At 33.0% G+C, this 18746-nt stretch overlaps 1 protein-coding gene across 1 annotated transcript in view; it reads right to left on the minus strand.

Annotated features, from left to right (window-relative positions):
- Window positions 1-18746, minus strand: part of LOC126883049 (uncharacterized) — a 57569-nt gene that overhangs the window by 14487 nt on the left and 24336 nt on the right. Inside the window, exon 3 of the mRNA XM_050648241.1 lies at window positions 14093-14435. Coding sequence (XP_050504198.1) covers window positions 14093-14435 — 343 coding nt within the window. The remainder of the gene's footprint in view (window positions 1-14092; window positions 14436-18746) is intronic.

Genomic DNA, 18746 nt, shown 5'->3' on the forward strand with positions numbered 1-18746 from the left:
TTTCGCATAAAAACAAATCAATAGTGTTTATTGCATTTATAAAATGGTATTTTCTTTGATTTGTATAGTCTTATAAATTGTACAGATTATATTCGTAGATATATTATACAGGGTGTAACAAAAATACAGGTCATAAATTTAATCACATATTCTGGGACCAAAAATAATTCGATTGAACCTAACTTACCTTAGTACAAATGTGCACATAAAAAAAGTTACAGCCCTTTTAAGTTACAAAATGAAAATCGATTTTTTCGAATGTATCGAAAACTATTGGAGATTTTTTATTGAAAATGGACATGTGGCATTCTTATGGCAGTAGCATCTTAAGAAAAAATTATAGTGAAATTTGGACACCCCATAAAAATTTTATGGAGGTTTTGTTCCTTTAAACCCCCCAAACTTTTGTGTACGTTCCAATTAAATTATTATTGTAGTACCATTAGTTAAACACAATGTTTTTAAAACTTTTTTGCCTCTTAGTACTTTTTCGAAAAGTCAGTTTTTATCGAGATATTTCGAATATTTGTCAAATCCACCACATATTTGTATGGTTAAGTACGATTATGGAGACTTGGTAATAATATGAACATTTATTTATTATGATCAGATTAGCCAAGCGGACTGAGGCGCACGATTGACAAATCTATAGTGGATATGCGGTCGAGGAGATCGAGGTTCAAATCCCAGCCCGGTGAAAGAAAAATAAAAAGGCTGACGTCGTAGTCTAAAATTCTAAAAAGAATCTACGACTTGGTCTGGAATAAGCTGGTGTATGATCGGCCTATGGAGGAGCGGTACGGCAAGGGATAAGGGCTTGCGGCTCGGTGACACTCCTCCATAGATCCCTACCGGAAGGGCGTTGACGCCTAAAAACGGTGTACATACATTTATTATGATTTACATTTTTAGGGATATTTTGAACCATATTAAAAAAGAAGTCACATCTCGATAAAAGGTTCCTTTTCGAAAAAATACAAAGAGGCAAAAAAGTTTTAAAAACACTGTGTTTAACTAATGGTACCGCAGTAATAATTTAACTGGAACGTACACAAACATTTGGGGGCTTTAAAAGAACAAAACCCCCGTAAAATTTTTATGTAAACATATTGAAAAATAAGCCTCAACTCGATAAAAACTGCCTTATCGAAAAAATACTGAGAGGCAAAAAAGTTTTAATAATATTGAATTTAACTAATGGTACCACAATAATAATTTAATTGAGACGTACACAAAAATTTGGGGGGTTTAAGGGAACACAATCCCCATAAAATTTTTATGGGGTGCACATATTTCACTATAATTTTTCTTTAAGATGTTCCTGCCATAAGAATGCCACATGTCTATTTTCAATAAAAATCTCCAATAGTTTTCGATGTATTCGAAAAAATCGATTTTCATTTTGTAACTTCAAAGGACTGTAACTTTTTTATGTGCATATTTGTACTAAAGTAAGTTAGGTTCATTCGAACTATTTTTGGTCCCAGAATATGTAATTTAATTTATGACCTGTATTTTTGTTACACCCTGTATAATTAGTAAATATTTTTTTCGATTATAGCGCCATCTACTGACAACTAGAATAAATGTTATAAATGTCACCGACGAAATGTAATCACCGACGTGCGTTTTTTCCTGTCACATACAATTTAATGCGTTAGAAAGAAATCTAAAAACTGTGACGCACTGAAAGATCCTCATGAGAAAAAGCATACAAGCAGTTCTTCTGGTGCAGACTTAATTAGCATTTTTACTATTGTTGCTTATTTTGATTTAGCATTAGTAGATTACCATTGACGTACTGGGTAATCTACTAAAAGATATACAGTTAGCACGTAAAGGTTGGAATAAATTCATTTTTTCGTCTTTGGGCCGTCTATATTTCTAGGCCTGGATCCCGGGTACTAAAAAAAAGTTCATTAATAGCAAGCTGAAAATTTGTTAATAGCTTAACGGTGTCTAGTCGGACAAACTTTGATGTATGGGAACACTGGAACAGGGGAAGTTTTAATTGTGGAACAGGTTAAAAATTTGGAACGTCATACTACGAAAACGTCCCATGTATTTTGTCGGAAAGAACTTCCAATTGATTTGTTACCCTTTCATTAAACTCTCGTGCAAAAGTCAGACTGGTATTTATCACCAACTGTGCATTTTAATGAGTCCGACACGTAGAACATGTCAAATGACATGAATTATGACAGATGATAAACAGCAGTCTGATTTTTGCATGAGAGTTTAATGAAAGGGTAACAAATCAATTGGAAGTCTAACGTTCCAAATTTTTAACCTGTTCCACAATTAAAACTTCCCTATTCCAGTGTTCCCGTACTTCAAAGTTTGTCCGACTAGACACCGTTAAGCTATTAACAAATTTTCAGCTTGCTAATAATCAACTTTTTTTTGGTACGCGGGATCCAGGCCTATTCGAGAATAGGCCACTTTGGAATTACTCGTAAATCCAGAAACAGGCCGACTTTTCTTTTTAAATTACTATTTTTTGGCATATATATCATACTAGTGACGTCATCCATCTAGCCGTGATGACGTAATGGATGATTTTTTCTAAATGAGAAAAAGGGTCGTGTGCTAACTCATTTGAAAGGTTACTCAATTCTCTATTCAGTAATAATATAAACATTAGCGTAATTACCTATAGTGTCAAAAAAAAAATTACGTAAATACTTTTAGTCATAAAGGGGGTAAAGTCATATTGGGCGTTATTCAAAATCGTGACGTAATCGTGATGCGAGAGCGTCATTCAACACTCGTGAAGCGAGAGGTTAGCTTACGTTACCCCTCGCGGTATAGGTACGTTACTTAAACTTAAATGAGTACTTAAAGAAATTATATACTTACTTAAGTATATATTAAAATAATATGTTTAAAATTGAATAAAGGAATTATATTGCTTACACAGATTAGGTTATATTCAAATAATAATTAATATATTTGTATTTATATCAGTAATAGGGAACTTGAAATTCGAAAAAAATGTTATAAATCACAACAGAACATCATTTAGAACCTGTATCAAAGATAAAAAAGTTTTGTTTGTTTTTCGTTTGGCCCCTAAAGACGACTAAAAATTCAACTTATACCAGCCACCCCAAAACGCGTCGTGACGTCACAACGTTGTATGTTTACATTCTACACCAATTGTATATATAATTTTAAATTAGACATTATAAACGTCGGTAAAAAATACAGTTATGTGACGTTAAAAGTGTTTTTGATCGTTTGAACTATTCATAGAAAATTTGTACTTTTACAAAATGGTTTTATTTTTCTTTATTCCCCGACGACGAGCTGGCCAAATACCCAAGTAGATGAAGACCAATAAACTAAAGAAGAAGAAGAAGAATATACCTAAATATAACGCTGTGTCTAGATACACGCTAACGTGTACGCAATTAAAAAAGTTAGAGTGTCAGAGTGTTGGAATTTGTTTAATCGCGTTGTGTTTGCACTTTACTTTTAATAATTGAATAGTAAAGAGATTTCTAATTTTTATTTTTTTAGTGTTTGTTTTTAAATTAACTATGCAGTGTGGACAATTATTTAGTTGTTTTAATGAGTTTAACAACATTTTAAAACAGTATGAAAAAGTTAAGAGACTATAAATTAATATATATTTTTTTAGTTATAAGTGAAATAGTATTACCGTCCAAAATTAAAATAAAAGGAAGACCTAAAGCTTTCACAATAATAATTAACATGTTATGAAGCTATTTCCTTGTGGAATTTTTGTAATCAACTATTCTAAATGGGAACTAAGCCACAATTTAACTAAAAAAATGATTTTATTAACGTTTCGACGTCTAAATCGGACGTCGTTGTCAAAATACAAAATATTATTAACTTAAACAAAAATGTTGTTGCTTAGTAAAAAATGTTTTCTAATAATTTATTTAATCTGACTAATTTTTGTATTTTGACAATGACATCCGATTTGGACGTCGAAACGTTAATAAAATAATTTTTTTAGTTAAACTGTGGCTTATTTCCCATTTAGAATAGTTGATTATAATAATTAACTTACGTATAAAAATTATTTTAACAATATTTTGTACGTGTCATGTCAACTAAATACATATATTTATTTTGCTAACCTAAATATAATATACTTTTATATATACATTGATTTATTACAATTAAGTTTGAAACATCTGAATAGTTCTGCTTCAATTCCCTTAACAAATATTTTTCTATCAAACAAACACTAAACATATCAAAATAGCATGTACCAAAATATACAGTCACTGCGCACGCTAAATCATGACGTCACTGGCTTGATGAAGTAAGTTATTACGAGTTTTTGAAGCGTGAAATTTTGGAAATCTCATTTTTAAACAAAACTGAACATTATTATGTAATAAAAAAAAATGGGCAAGTTCCCTATTATTTACGTTTGAGTTTGAAACATCTGTCAATGTCAAAATAAATTTTAAATTAGGTACTACTAACATATAAATGACATTTAGTAAATTTAATCATTATTTAAAATAAATAAGATGTTTAAAAATACTATTACAGTATATTTTGAAAGGAATAATTATTTATTAAGGACTTTAAAAGGATTTGTACACTTTCGTCTAACGGCCATCCCTTTAACGGGAGTACCTAATAATAAATGGACTCTTCGATCTATTGTTTACTATTGAAATACGTTGACGATTTACTATTGGGACCGTGCAAGTTCGGCAAAGCGACACCTATTTGTACGCTCTGTAACTTTATTCGCACTTTTAATTATATTGGCCAATTATATTAGTCCTGGTTACTGGATAATTGTCAAGGCCATAGTCCAAAAAAATAATAAGAATAAAAAATAAGATTCAGGTTATGTTATTAAAACGTAAACAATTGTATGTAGTAAATAAAATTAGTTATTAAAATGCAGTACTGCAAGCAAAATACAATTAATTAAATTTACCTTTATATAATAATTGCATATCATATCAATATTGTGGAGCAACATATAATTTTTCTTCCTCAATGACAGTAGAGATGAAATGTACGTCAATTTGACAATTTCAATGGACAATATGAATTATTTAAGAAAGCAATATTTCTCCGCTATTCGCGCACGATCGATTCTCAATTCCCTTCCAAGTACTTGCACACCGCGAATACTTCATCAGTAATTACATTTTTCGCCAAATTAAAAAAAATATTGGTTACTTTATTAAGAAAATAATTAAAAGCTTTATGTAACTTTATTTAGGTATACTTATTTAATTGGTTTAGATGTATGTAAAACGTTTATTATTTTAAAAATTTGAAATAACAATTGTTTTGAAAGTTTGTCAATCGTAAAATTAACGGGTAAAATCACTAGTATACCTATATTATATATAATTTGAAATATAAAGAAAAAAATAAGCAATATGTCAAATTAATCGACGAAGCAAAAAAGGGTTTCTTTCAAAATAGTTTAAAATGTAAGACTACTATACAACAGAAGCAGAAGTTTATATGGCGCACGGTAAATAACAAAATAGGCAAGACGTAAAACGTAATAATTGTGACAAAATCCAACTTGCTGATAAAATTATCACAAATAAATATGAGATGGCAAACGCTTTTGTAGAGCATTTTACTACTTGCCCTAAAAATAAAATCGTAGATAATTTTGAAGATTCCAATTTTGATCATTATACTACACAACATGTAGATAAATCATTTTATTTTTTTCCTGTAGATGAATGTGAAGTCAGAGAGGTTATTGGCTCCTTGAAGAACGTTACCTCAGTAGGTATTTATTGCATATCGACTAAATTAATAAAGTGTATTAGTGAATATATAGCGAAACCACTTGTAGACTTAATAAATTTATCAGTGGCCCAATGTATCTTCCCACATAGCATGAAGGTAGGAGTTGTAACTCCAATATTCAAGAGCGGAGATAAGTCTGTTTTAGATAATTATAGGCCAGTTACGGTATTTACTGTTTTGGGTAAAGTTTTTGAAAAATGTTTATACAAAAGAATGTATAACTTCCTTAATAAATACAATATATTATGTTCTAACCAACACGGATTTCTGCCTGGAAGATCAACAGAGGGTGCTACTGCTGAATTACTCAGTTTCATTCACAATGCACTGGATCGGGGTGATTTTGTGGGTGCACTTTTCTTTGATCTTTCAAAGGCATTTGATACTATAAACGTAAGAGTTGCTATAGAGAAGTTAAAAAATATTGGTTTTCGGGGTCAGTTCTCATTATGGGTCATCATATTTACATTCTAGGAAAATTCTCGTTAAACTTAATGACTGTCGATCATATTATGGTGATGTTGATATTGGGGTTCCTCAGGGTTCAATACTGGGACCTTTAATATTCATATGCTATGTTAATGATATGCCCAGATATGTCAGTTCAAATAACATATTTATGTATGCAGATGACACAACTAGTGCTACATCTGCTTCAAGTGTTGAGGAATTAACTGTCTTACTGAATGTTATATCAGAAGACTTTACAGGATGGTGTAAAAAGAAAGCTTTGGTTGTTAATGCTAAAAAGACCATTAGCATGCAATTCTACTATAGATCTCACTCAAGTCATCAGTTCTCTATCAAAGTAAATGATAGCATGGTTCATTCTACAACTACCACTAAACTTTTGGGTTTGTATCTAGATAGTAATATGAGCCGGGAATCTCAAATTAATCACGTTTGCAAGAAAATAAATAGTAGCTATTACGCAATTTTACAATTAAAAAGTTTTTTTACAATTGAACAGTTATTGAATATTTATTATGCAATTGTGTATTCTCACTTGGCCTATAATATAAATCTTTGGGGTAGTGCTGTGAGTGCTACAAGAGTATTTGTCTCTCAGAAAAGGATAATTAGATTAATTTTTAATTTGCCATACAGGTTTTCATGTCGACAATATTTTAAAAAATATAACATTTTAACAGTACCTTCTATTTATATTTTTAAATGTATACTATATGTAAAATCCAATATAACTACGTTTCATTCAAACTCTTATTATCATCAGTACCCCACTAGACAAAATGACTTTATAAGACTACCAAAACATAATACTGGACGATACGAAAAATCCCAGTATTATATGGGTATAAGACTTTTCAATCATCTTCCCAATAGTAGTAGATCTGAAATAAACCCAAATTAATTTCGAGGCAAACTAAAATCGTACCTATTGCAAAATTGTTTCTATAGTGTAAACGAATATATGGGTGATGTAAATAATTAATTCTATGGTAGACTGTTTGTATTTTATCTTATAATAATTTTTAAGTGATATTTTATATATGTATATATTTGTATTTTAAACAGACGTATCCTATATCATGTAAATGATCTTGCAGGACAAATAAATTATGTATTCTATTCTATTATATTAAATTAGGTATAAAAAAAAGGACTAAGTTTTCACTCTAATGGCATATAAAACAACATAATGCTATTCTACATCCCACCAGAATGAAAACAATGGGAACCTTCTCTGGTTACACCTCCGAGGCTTCTACAATTTGCAAGCCATACGGATGCTGAGACTAAGGAAGATGAGGGAATTCTACAATTTGCAATTCACGTCACATCTGCTCAGCGCGGTAAAGTTCCAACGAGAATGGTTCCCTTCATACTCCACACAGAGTAAATGTATATGAAAAATGAATAACCATTTTCAATTTCGTTGCAAAACGAAAATACAGCCGAACCATATTCTAGTCCAATCAGAGAGTGCTGCAAGCACCTCTACCGGTTTCGAAACTTATTAAGTCTCTCATCAGGAGGCACATATGCTGCTCTCCCCGATCCAACCAAAACAAGCCCCAGCGTGCAGTCCCGGATTGCAACGAACGAAATGGCATGGATGCCCTAGCGGCAACTGCTAGCAAAAAGACTAAGTTTTCACTCTAATGGCATATAAAACAACATAATGCTATTCTACATCCCACCAGAATGAAATCAATGGGAACCTTCTCTGGTTACACCTCCGAGGCTTCTACAATTTGCAAGCCATACGGATGCTGAGACTAAGGAAGATGAGGGAATTTTACAATATATAATTCACGTCCCATCTGCTCAGCGCGGTAAAGGTCCAACGAGAATGGTTCCCTTCATACTCCACACAGAGTAAATGTAAATGAAAAATGAATAACCATTTTCAATTTCGTTGCAAAACGAAAATACAGCCGAACCATAATCTAGTCCAATCAGAGAGTGCTGCAAGCACCTCTACCGGTTTCGAAACTTATTAGTCTCTCATCAGGAGGCACATATGCTGCTCTCCCCGATCCAACCAAAACAAGCCCCAGCGTGCAGTCCCGGATTGCAACGAACGAAATGGCATGGAACTTTACCGCGCTAAGCAGATGTGACGTGAATTGCAAATTGTAGAATTCCCTCATCTTCCTTAGTCTCAGCATCCGTATGGCTTGCAAATTGTAGAAGCCTCCGGGGGTGTAACCAGAGAAGGTTCCCATTGTTTTCATTCTGGTGGGGTGTAGAATAGCATTATGTTGTTTTATATGCCATTAGAGTGAAAACTTAGTCTTTTTGCTAGCAGTTGCCGCTAGGGCATCCATGCCATTTCGTTCGTTGCAATCCGGGACTGCACGCTGGGGCTTGTTTTGGTTGGATCGGGGAGAGCAGCATATGTGCCTCCTGATGAGAGACTAATAAGTTTCGAAACCGGTAGAGGTGCTTGCAGCACTCTCTGATTGGACTAGAATATGGTTCGGCTGTATTTTCGTTTTGCAACGAAATTGAAAATGGTTATTCATTTTTCATTTACATTTACTCTGTGTGGAGTATGAAGGGAACCATTCTCGTTGGAACTTTACCGCGCTGAGCAAATGTGACGTGAATTGCAAATTGTAGAATTCCCTCATCTTCCTTAGTCTCAGCATCCGTATGGCTTGCAAATTGTAGAAGCCTCGGAGGTGTAACCAGAGAAGGTTCCCATTGTTTTCATTCTGGTGGGATGTAGAATAGCATTATGTTGTTTTATATGCCATTAGAGTGAAAACTTAGTCTTTTTGCTAGCAGTTGCCGCTAGGGCATCCATGCCATTTCGTTCGTTGCAATCCGGGACTGCACGCTGGGGCTTGTTTTGGTTGGATCGGGGAGAGCAGCATATGTGCCTCCTGATGAGAGACTAATAAGTTTCGAAACCGGTAGAGGTGCTTGCAGCACTCTCTGATTGGACTAGAATATGGTTCGGCTGTATTTTCGTTTTGCAACGAAATTGAAAATGGTTATTCATTTTTAAATTAGGTATATTATCATATTAAATTGGATATATGTACCTGTATGACCAATGTATGAATGTATGACCAATTAAGAGACGTACTGAGTGATATTCCAGCAGAGGAGAAAGTTATAATAGGAGGTGATTTCAATGCACATGTGGGCCAAGCCAAGACAGGATATGAAACAATACATGGGGGATTAGGCTTTGGAACTAGAAATGAAGCTGGAGATGACATGCTTGAATTAGCAACAGCATTGGATATGTCAATTGTTAAAACATTCTTTAAAAAGAGAGAAACTCAACTTATTACCTACAAAAGTGGACAACATCAATCCCAAATAGACTACTTCATGATAAGGAAAGAAGACATACGTGAATGCAAGGACTGCAAGGTAATAGTTAGTGAGACAGTAAGCCAACAACATAAGCTGCTTGTTCTGGACATCGAAGTAAAAAAGCGAAACTAAACAAAAATATCGGAGAGGGCCACAAAAAAGCAAGTGGTGGATGCTAAAAGATAGAAGGAAGGTCTATTCAGGGAAAGAATAGTAGAAAAAATATGTTGGAACATGAAAAGAAGCCCTAACACAATTTGGAGAAAAATGGCCAATATTATTAAAGAGACGGCTATTGAAATACTTGGGAAAACGTCAGGAAAGAAGTTTGAGGATAAAGAGATTTGGTGGTGGTCAAATGAAGTACAAGGAAAAATAAAAGAGAAGAGAAAATTATATAAAAAGTGGCAAGAAACCAGATCGGACATAGATCTTCAAAACTATATGGTCGCCAAAAAGGAAGCGAAAGTAGCAGTAGCAAAAGCTAAAGCAGAAGCGTATTCAAACCTATACGATCCACTTGATACCAGGGAAGGCAAAGCAAAGATATATAAAATAGCCAAACAGAGAGCAAAGAAAACAAGAGATTTTAATCAGATTAGATGTATCCGAGATGAAAATAATAAAATACTAATTCACGAAAAGGATGTCAAAAAGAGATGGAGAAAATATTTTGACAGTTTATTAAATGAAGAATTGACAGCCTGTGGAGTTAACGGAGACAGTAACAGCAATGGTTACCAGAATAACAAACGAGGAAGTGGCTCAAGCGCTTCAAAAAATAAAGAAAGGAGAAGCAGTCGGACCAGATGATATTCCTGGGGAAGTATGGAGAGCATTGGGAGAGACAGGAATAAGTTGGCTAGCAGGTCTATTTAATAGAATTATGGAAGTTGGACAAATGCCAGACGAATGGAGAAGCAGTATATTAGTACCTGTCTACAAAAACAAGGGAGACCTACAACAATGCACAAACTACAGAGCTATAAAACTACTTAGCCACACCATGAAAATATGGGAGAGAGTAATTGATAGACGGATACGTGAAGAAACCGATATATCCGATAATCAATTTGGCTTTATGCAGGGCAGATCAACAACAGATGCAATTTTCATTGTAAGGCAACTGATGGAAAAATACAGGAATAAAGAGACCAACGCTCATATGGTATTCATTGATCTTGAGAAAGCATATGATAGAGTTCCTCGAGAGATTCTGTGGTGGGCACTCAATAAGAAAGGAGTCCCTGGCGAATATGTAAAGATTGTGAGAGATATGTATGAGGGAGTAAAGACTAGTGTTAGAACAGGTGTGGGAGAGACTGATAAATATCAGGTGAAAGTAGGATTGCACCAAGGCTCGGTGCTTAGTCCTTATTTATTCTCATTAGTTTTGGACCAGATAACAGCGAAACTACAGGGTAGTATTCCATGGTGCCTAATGTATGCTGATGATGTAGTATGAATAGGAAATAGTGATAGGGAAGCCGACCCCGCATAGGGATAAGGCAAAGAGAATGATGATGATATGTACCTAGTATTATATTAATATATTATCATATAAATAATATGTACATCAAATAAAATTAAATCTCTAATCGAATGGAATCGAACCGAATATAATCGAATATATAAAAAGTATTCACTTCTGTCGGTACTCCCCAAGCGCCAAGCTCTATTTTTTTATTACATTAAAACAATACTTTGATTGAGACAAAAAAGAATGTATTAAAATACATTTTACTGTTGTCAGAAAACAGGAACAAATGTTTATTGGACAAATAAGTATTATTTTTCGCTAAAATTCAATAATAAAACTGCCATCCAACGGCCTCTTGGCAGTTTGAACATTTAAGTGAAAAGTAATGTTTATTTGTGAAATAAACATTTTTTTTCTGTTTTCTGATAGCAGTAAAATATATTTTGAATTAAATAAATTACATAGGTACATTCTTCTTTTTGTGCCAATTCATTTAATTAAAAAAATTTGGGACCCTGTATAAATAATCATGTTATTGTTTATACTACTGAATAGAGAATTAATTAAGCTTTCAAATGAGCTAGCACACGACTCCTATGCCCATTTAAAAAATCTTTGATTACGTCATCATGCCCCGGTAGATGACGTCCAGGACGAAATCGGCCTGTCCATTGAATTGTCCATTCTCGAGAAAATGAACTTATTCAAACCTTTACTTCCTCGCTGTATAAACTGTATGTAGTAATATAAAGGTATACGTTTGTATTTTGCTGCTCTGAATTATTTGAAATCAGAGATATTTACACATTCCGAAAAAATAAAGACAAAAAATGTATATGGTTCTGTAACTACAACTTCTTTAATTTTAAAGATGTTTAATTAACTCAAAGCTTATATTGTAGGGAATTTGCAGGATCTGAGAAGTTGAACTTTTTTGAACTTGAAACGTCAAAAAAGAATGTTTGTATGTATGTATGAATGTATGTATGTACCTTATAGACTCGCAAACTATGCATTTGATCATATGATGACCTTAATGAAAGTTGTTGTACATGAACCTGGGAAGGTATCTGAGTTGGTACGACCAAACTAAGTAAAAATGGGGGCTTGCCCCCATAATTATTTTTTATTTTTTTGGACAAACTGTTCTCTTTTTAATTTTATACGATGTAGAACCAAAAGATACATTCCATAAGGTACATAAGGTGCAACGAAGTTCACCGGGTCAGCTATAGTCCTGTCGCCAGGGGGGGTACAACGGCCTCCTGTATTCAGATGGACTTACCCAAGTTTTTTTTATGTATTTTGACCCGTAGAACACGAATTTTTTGGGTAACAGTTGATCCGGATGTCGATAAGATTGTTATAAACAAAGAAGTTGAGGAATTACATAACAGCGATTTCTCGCAAAACAAAACATGTTTTTGTATTTTTTGGGCCATTCTAACCAAAAAGTGTCCCTACAAATTTTTTCGTAGGATGCATAGTTTTCGAGATAAACGCGGTGGAACTTTCAAAAAATCGAAAAATTGCAATTTTTGTACCCGAATAACTTTTGATTAAAAAATAAAATAGATATTCTGCTTACCGCATTTGAAAGTTCAAGTCAAAGTATATCGGTTTTAGTTATTTGCATTGCTAAAAATTTATTATTTTATTGTTAAACAAAAGTATAATCACCTAGTGCTGGAGTGATGTTTTCAATGATTTCTCATTTAAAATCGAACGAGTAGATAGAGTAGGTACAAGTGCAAGCGAGGCTATTTCTACGTAGCATGCATGTAAACGCATGTATTAGGCACGGGAAACACTATGTGTTTATAGCTTTTTTTAGCAATAAACACATAAATTTTTAGCAATGTATATATTCGAAACCGATAGAATTTGACTTGAACTTTCAAATGCGGTAAGCAGAATTGGTATTTTATTTTTTAATCAAAAGTTATTCGGGTTCAAAAATTGCAATTTTGCGATTTTTTGAAAGTTCAACCGCGTTTATCTCGAAAACTATGCATCCTACGAAAAAACTTGTAGGAACATTTTTTGGTTAGAATGGCCCAAAAAATACAAAAACAGGTTTTGTTTTGCGAGAAATCGCTGTTATGTAATTCCTCAACTTCTTTGTTTATAACAATCTTATCGACATCCGCATCAACTGTTACCCAAAAAATTCGTGTTCTACGGGCCAAAATACATAATAAAAACTTGGGTAAGTCCATCTGAATACAGGAGGCCGTTGTACCCCCCCTGGCGACAGGACTACTATAGTTTATTTTTTAACCAGGAGGAGTAACCTAAAAAGACAGATTCACACCCAAGAAAGTCACTAGAATAATAACCAAATACATCTTCTTTTTTGGTTGATCTAGTCGGCCCTCAACGGTAATCCATAAATATTATATTAAATTAATACGACGCTAAAGACTTCCAAAAACAACTGCTTTTTATATAAAAGCAGACTAACAATCTAAAAATTAAAGGAATCACACAGAAAACACAAAAACTGCCGATATAACTTAATTAACCTATGAAATGTCACTAGTGTCAAAATTTGATAAATGTCATTAGTGTCAAAATTTTATAGCAATGGAGTAAACTTGCCTGCGGTTGGACCAATTACAAACAAGCAATACAGCGCGGTAAATTTGAATCACTCCTCTTGGTTAAAAAACAAACCATAGTAACATAAAAAAAAAGAAACATTTCGTATTCTTGCATATTTTCCATATCCCTGTTAGTTTCAGGGTGATTTTGAAAAAAAATGGAAAAATTTTATTTAATTTAAAAAATTATTTTAATACTAATTTTTTTTCAAATTTAGACATTTTAAACTGGTTAAAATTCTAAAATGTTCATCTCTTTTTATTTCACAACTGATTATGTTGTTCATCTTTTGAGTTATTTTGCCGGTTATTAGCGTGCTCATCACTGTATAACTTTTTTCTTTGTCCTACGAGTATTTCAAATTGAATGTCAATAGAGGCAGTTCTTTAAAATTCTGAGAAAAACCGTGAAAGAATGTACTATAACAATAATTACCTAATTTGTCTGAATTTGACTCTTCATTGGTCCTTTTATCATGTTCACATGATGAATTACCGCAATAATTGCAAACATCTTCTGGTTCAAGTTTGATCTTCTTTGAAACCTGCATATTATTATCTTCATCGTTGGATCTTTTATTGAGAATTGCACTGTATAATCTATCAACCATAATACCTCCATCAAGATTCTTTTCAAGAATAATTTTTATCTTAAACCAGACACCATCTTCTACTAGGGCCAATCTATCACCAGTGTTTAGAGATAATGTCTCATCTTTGTGCAACATTTGCACAGTAACTCCTACAGGTGATTTAAAATAGGTAGGATTTACATTAGCCTGGAATAAGATTAATTATAAACTAATACGCTTTTGATGACACAAATTCAGATTAATAGCCCAGTAAATGAACAAAAAATACAGCAATACCATGTAATTTTCAGTGTCGCCACCGAATTGCACAAAAATTTGGATTTAGAACTTATTTACCCTCCACTTCAAAGTTAAACTTGTGCCGTTGGTTGCTTTTGTTCCAGGGGTGAAAGTCACCTCTTCTCGGGGGTAGAAAAACATACGTTTAAAATAAGTACGGAAATGGATTGACTAATTCTAAGCAATTTTTGTTCTATAGAGTTTTTTAACCAAGTCAATACTTTTCGAATTATTTGCGAGTAAAAATATTTATTTCTAACTAAAGTAAAAAACTAAAAAGATGATGTATCCGTGAAGTATATAGACCCAGTTAAAGCAAAGTTGTAGCTAATTAAAAATACGTTCTTATTCGTCAAACTCCAAATCGAATATATCAACTTGAAATAACCAAAAATTTAAGCACTTTTCCGGGAAGACTCATTAGAGCTTTGTTAAAGAGTTTAAAAAAGCTTTTTTTTATTTTTTATAAAAGTTTCTAGCACTAAAACTAAGCGAGTTGCGCTCAAAATAAAGTTGCCCCTTTTTTTTAAATCGCGAAAATCGTCCCCTACTTTGCACCCCAAATAAAATTAATCGATACCGCTTTACCACTTACTTTACTTATGTATGTTTTCTATGTTCTGTAAGTTTTACCAGTTCAAAGTGCTTATTTTTGAAAGGGTTGTAGTTGAAAAAGCTTGAACGAGCCACTAATCACAAATATATGCAAACTTTGAACAGCCATATTTTTGTCTTACATAAAAACCAAATAAACAAAACTTTTTTCAAAAATGAGCACTTTGAACTGGTCAAACTTAGAGATCATATAATATAAACAATACATATAAAAAGTATGTATAGTAGGAAAAATGAAAGAGTACCCATGAACGAACATATAAAACACGCTGTATTTTCCTGTCACCGTGTCACAAAGAAAATTGGCCAGCGCAAGTACATGTAATAATAATGAATACATGTAATTGCGCTGGCCAATATTTTTTGTGACAGGGTGACAGGAAAATACAGCGTGTTTTATATGTTCGTTCATGGGTACTCTTTCATTTTTCTACTATATAAGCGGTAACGGTAAATTTCATTTGGGATAATGAATAGGGGGAGATTTTCACGATGTTTTTACAAAAAAAAAGACAACTTTATTTTGGGCGTGACTCGCTTAGTTTTGATGCTAGAAACATTTATAAAAGTAACAATAAATCTTTCTTAAACCAAAAATAAAAATGTATACCATTTTTATTCAGTTGCAATTCGAAGGCAAAACAATCTTACTTTTCAATTAGAATACGGAGTGCAGTCCAGTCCCTTGAATCGCGATTTTCGGCTCTTATTAAAGCCTTCATCGGAAAGAACGTAGGCACTGTTCTCCATATTTTAACTGATTCGCATCGAGAAGTTTTCCCACCCATTGCAACTGAAGTGATGATAGTAGGTGGCTAGCGCCATCTGGCATTGAAAGACGAAATAGTTTTCAATCCTAATAGTAAATTATTAATATTGAAAATATTAAAAATATTACTAAAAGATTTTTAAATTGAAAACTTATTGGTACACTTTCCTGGTGACACCTCCAAGACTTCTACAATTTGCAAGTCAAATGGATGCTGCAGTGAAGACGAGAGGGAAGGAATTCTAAACTATGCAATTCACATCCCCCGTCTGCAGCTGGTAGTTTTGAATTTAAAAATCTTTTAGTAATATTTTTAATATTTTCGTCTTTCAATGCCAGATGGCGCTAGCCACCTACTATCATCACTTCAGTTGCAATGGGTGGGAAAACCTCTCGATGCGAATCAGTTAAAATATGGAGAACAGTGCCTACGTTTTTTCCGATGAAGGCTCCAATAAGAGCCGAAAATCACGATTCAAGGGACTGGACTGCACTCCGTATTCTAATTGAAAAGTAAGATTGTTTTGCCTTCGCATTGCAACTGAATAAAAATGGTATACATTTTTATTTTATAGTCGTATTACTCCGTAGAGTAACTAGGTGCATTTTTCCGTTGGAACTTTACCAGCTGCAGACGGGGGATGTGAATTGCATAGTTTAGAATTCCTTCCCTCTCGTCTTCACTGCAGCATCCATTTGACTTGCAAATTGTAGAAGTCTTGGAGGTGTCACCAGGAAAGTGTACCAATAAGTTTTCAATTTAAAAATCTTTTAGTAATATTTTTAATATTTTCAATATTAATAATTTACTATTAGGATTGAAAACTATTTCGTCTTTCTTAAACCCTTTAAAAAGTTTGAATGAGTTTTTTCCGAAAAGTGCTTAATTATTTTTAAGTTCAAATATTCGATTTAGAATTTGACGAATAAGAACGTATTTTTCACGAGCTACAACTTTGCTTTTACTGGGTTTCTAGACTTCATGAATACACCACACAATATTTTTTTCTATAAAATACTTTTTGGGTTATTTGCGAAAAACTCCCTAAAACGTGTTTTTTTTTGTTGAAAAATAAATATTTTCACCCTCAAATATCTCGGAAAGTATTGACTTAGTTAAAAAACTCTACAGGGTGATTCATTAAGAATGTCCAATCTTTGAGATGTAGATTCTAGACCTCAAAATATTAAGATTTAACCCAAATCATTTAAATAAAATGTGGCTCATTACTGAGTTACAGGGTAGGGTGTTTTATTTAAAAATTTAATAACTATTTTTACCCAGGGCTTTAAAACTATTTGACATATCCTTGTCATACTTGGCAGAAAATATAGGTACTGTACATCCTACTAAATTATGATAAATAAACTTTCGTGGCTACTACCAGAGGCGTACGACAGGGGAAAGTGAATGGTTGACCCTTCCCAAATTCTACGCCACTGGTGAAATTGCTATTTTAGCACAATATTTCGATTTTCCAATACTTTCTATGTAAGTAATATACTCTTCATTCGTAACGTTAAAGTCAAGTTGAAAATGAAACGGCATAGCTATTTTGATTATTGTATTGTGCTCCTTCATTTTTAACTTTAAATATCTCGAAAACTAATGATTTTATCGGTACGGATAAAGAGTATATTATTTGCATAGAAAGTATTGGAGAATCCAAAAATTGCAATAAAATAGTAATTCCGCCAGTGCCGTAGAATGTAGGAAGGGTCAACCATTCTCTTTCCCCTGTCGTACGCCTCTGGTACTAGCCAGAAAGTTTTATTTAACATATTTTAGTAGGTTGTACAGTATCTACACTATCTGCTAAGTATGATAAGGATATGTCAATTACTTTTAAAATACTGGATACAAATAGTTAATATTTATGTAATAGGGATGTTTGATTTAAAAATTAAAAAATTATTTGTACCCAGTACTTAAAAAGTATTTGAAATTGCCGTATCATATTTGCCAAAAAGTGTAGGTACTCTACACCTTACTAATTTATGTTAAATAAACGTTTCTGGCTATCACCAGAAGCGTACAGGGGAAAATGAATGGTTGAACCTTCTCAAATTCTACGCCACTGATGGAATTGCCATTTCAGCATCATTTTTAGATTCTCCAATACTTTCTATGAAAATAATATACTCTTCATTCGTATCGATAAAATCATTAGTTTTCGAGATATTTGAAGTTAAAAATGAAGGGACACAATACATTAATCAAAATAACTGCAAAGTTTCATTTTCAACTTCAAATATCTCGAAAACTAATGACATTAACGTTACGAATGAAGAGTACATTATTTACATAGAAAGTATTGGAAAATCGAAATATTGTGCTAAAATAGCAATTTCGCCAGTGGCGTAGAATTTGGGATTTGTAAACCATGCATTGTCTCTGTCGTACGCCTCTGGTAGTAGCCAGAAACGTTTGTTTATCATAATTTAGTAGGGGGTACGGCAACTACACTTTCTGCAAAGTATGACAAGGATACGTCAAATAGTTTTAAAGTACTGGATAAAATGGTTATTAAATTTTTAAATAGAACACCCTGTAACTCAGTAAGGAGCCATATTTTATTTAAGTGATTTGGGTTAAATCTTAATATTTTGAGGTCTAGAATCTACAACTCAGAGATTGGACATTCTTAATGAATCACCCTGTATAGAACAAAAATTGCTTAAAATTAGTCTATTTATCCATTTCCGTACTTATTTTAAAGATATGATATGTCCCCCCCCCCCCAAATAAAAGCAACCAAAGGCTTAAGTCCAACTTTGAAGTGAAGGGTAAGTAGAACCTAAATTCAAATTTTCAAGTATATCGTCGTGATGCA

Source organism: Diabrotica virgifera, chromosome 4, assembly GCF_917563875.1.
Source record: "Diabrotica virgifera virgifera chromosome 4, PGI_DIABVI_V3a".
In the NCBI taxonomy this organism is placed as follows: domain Eukaryota; kingdom Metazoa; phylum Arthropoda; class Insecta; order Coleoptera; family Chrysomelidae; genus Diabrotica; species Diabrotica virgifera.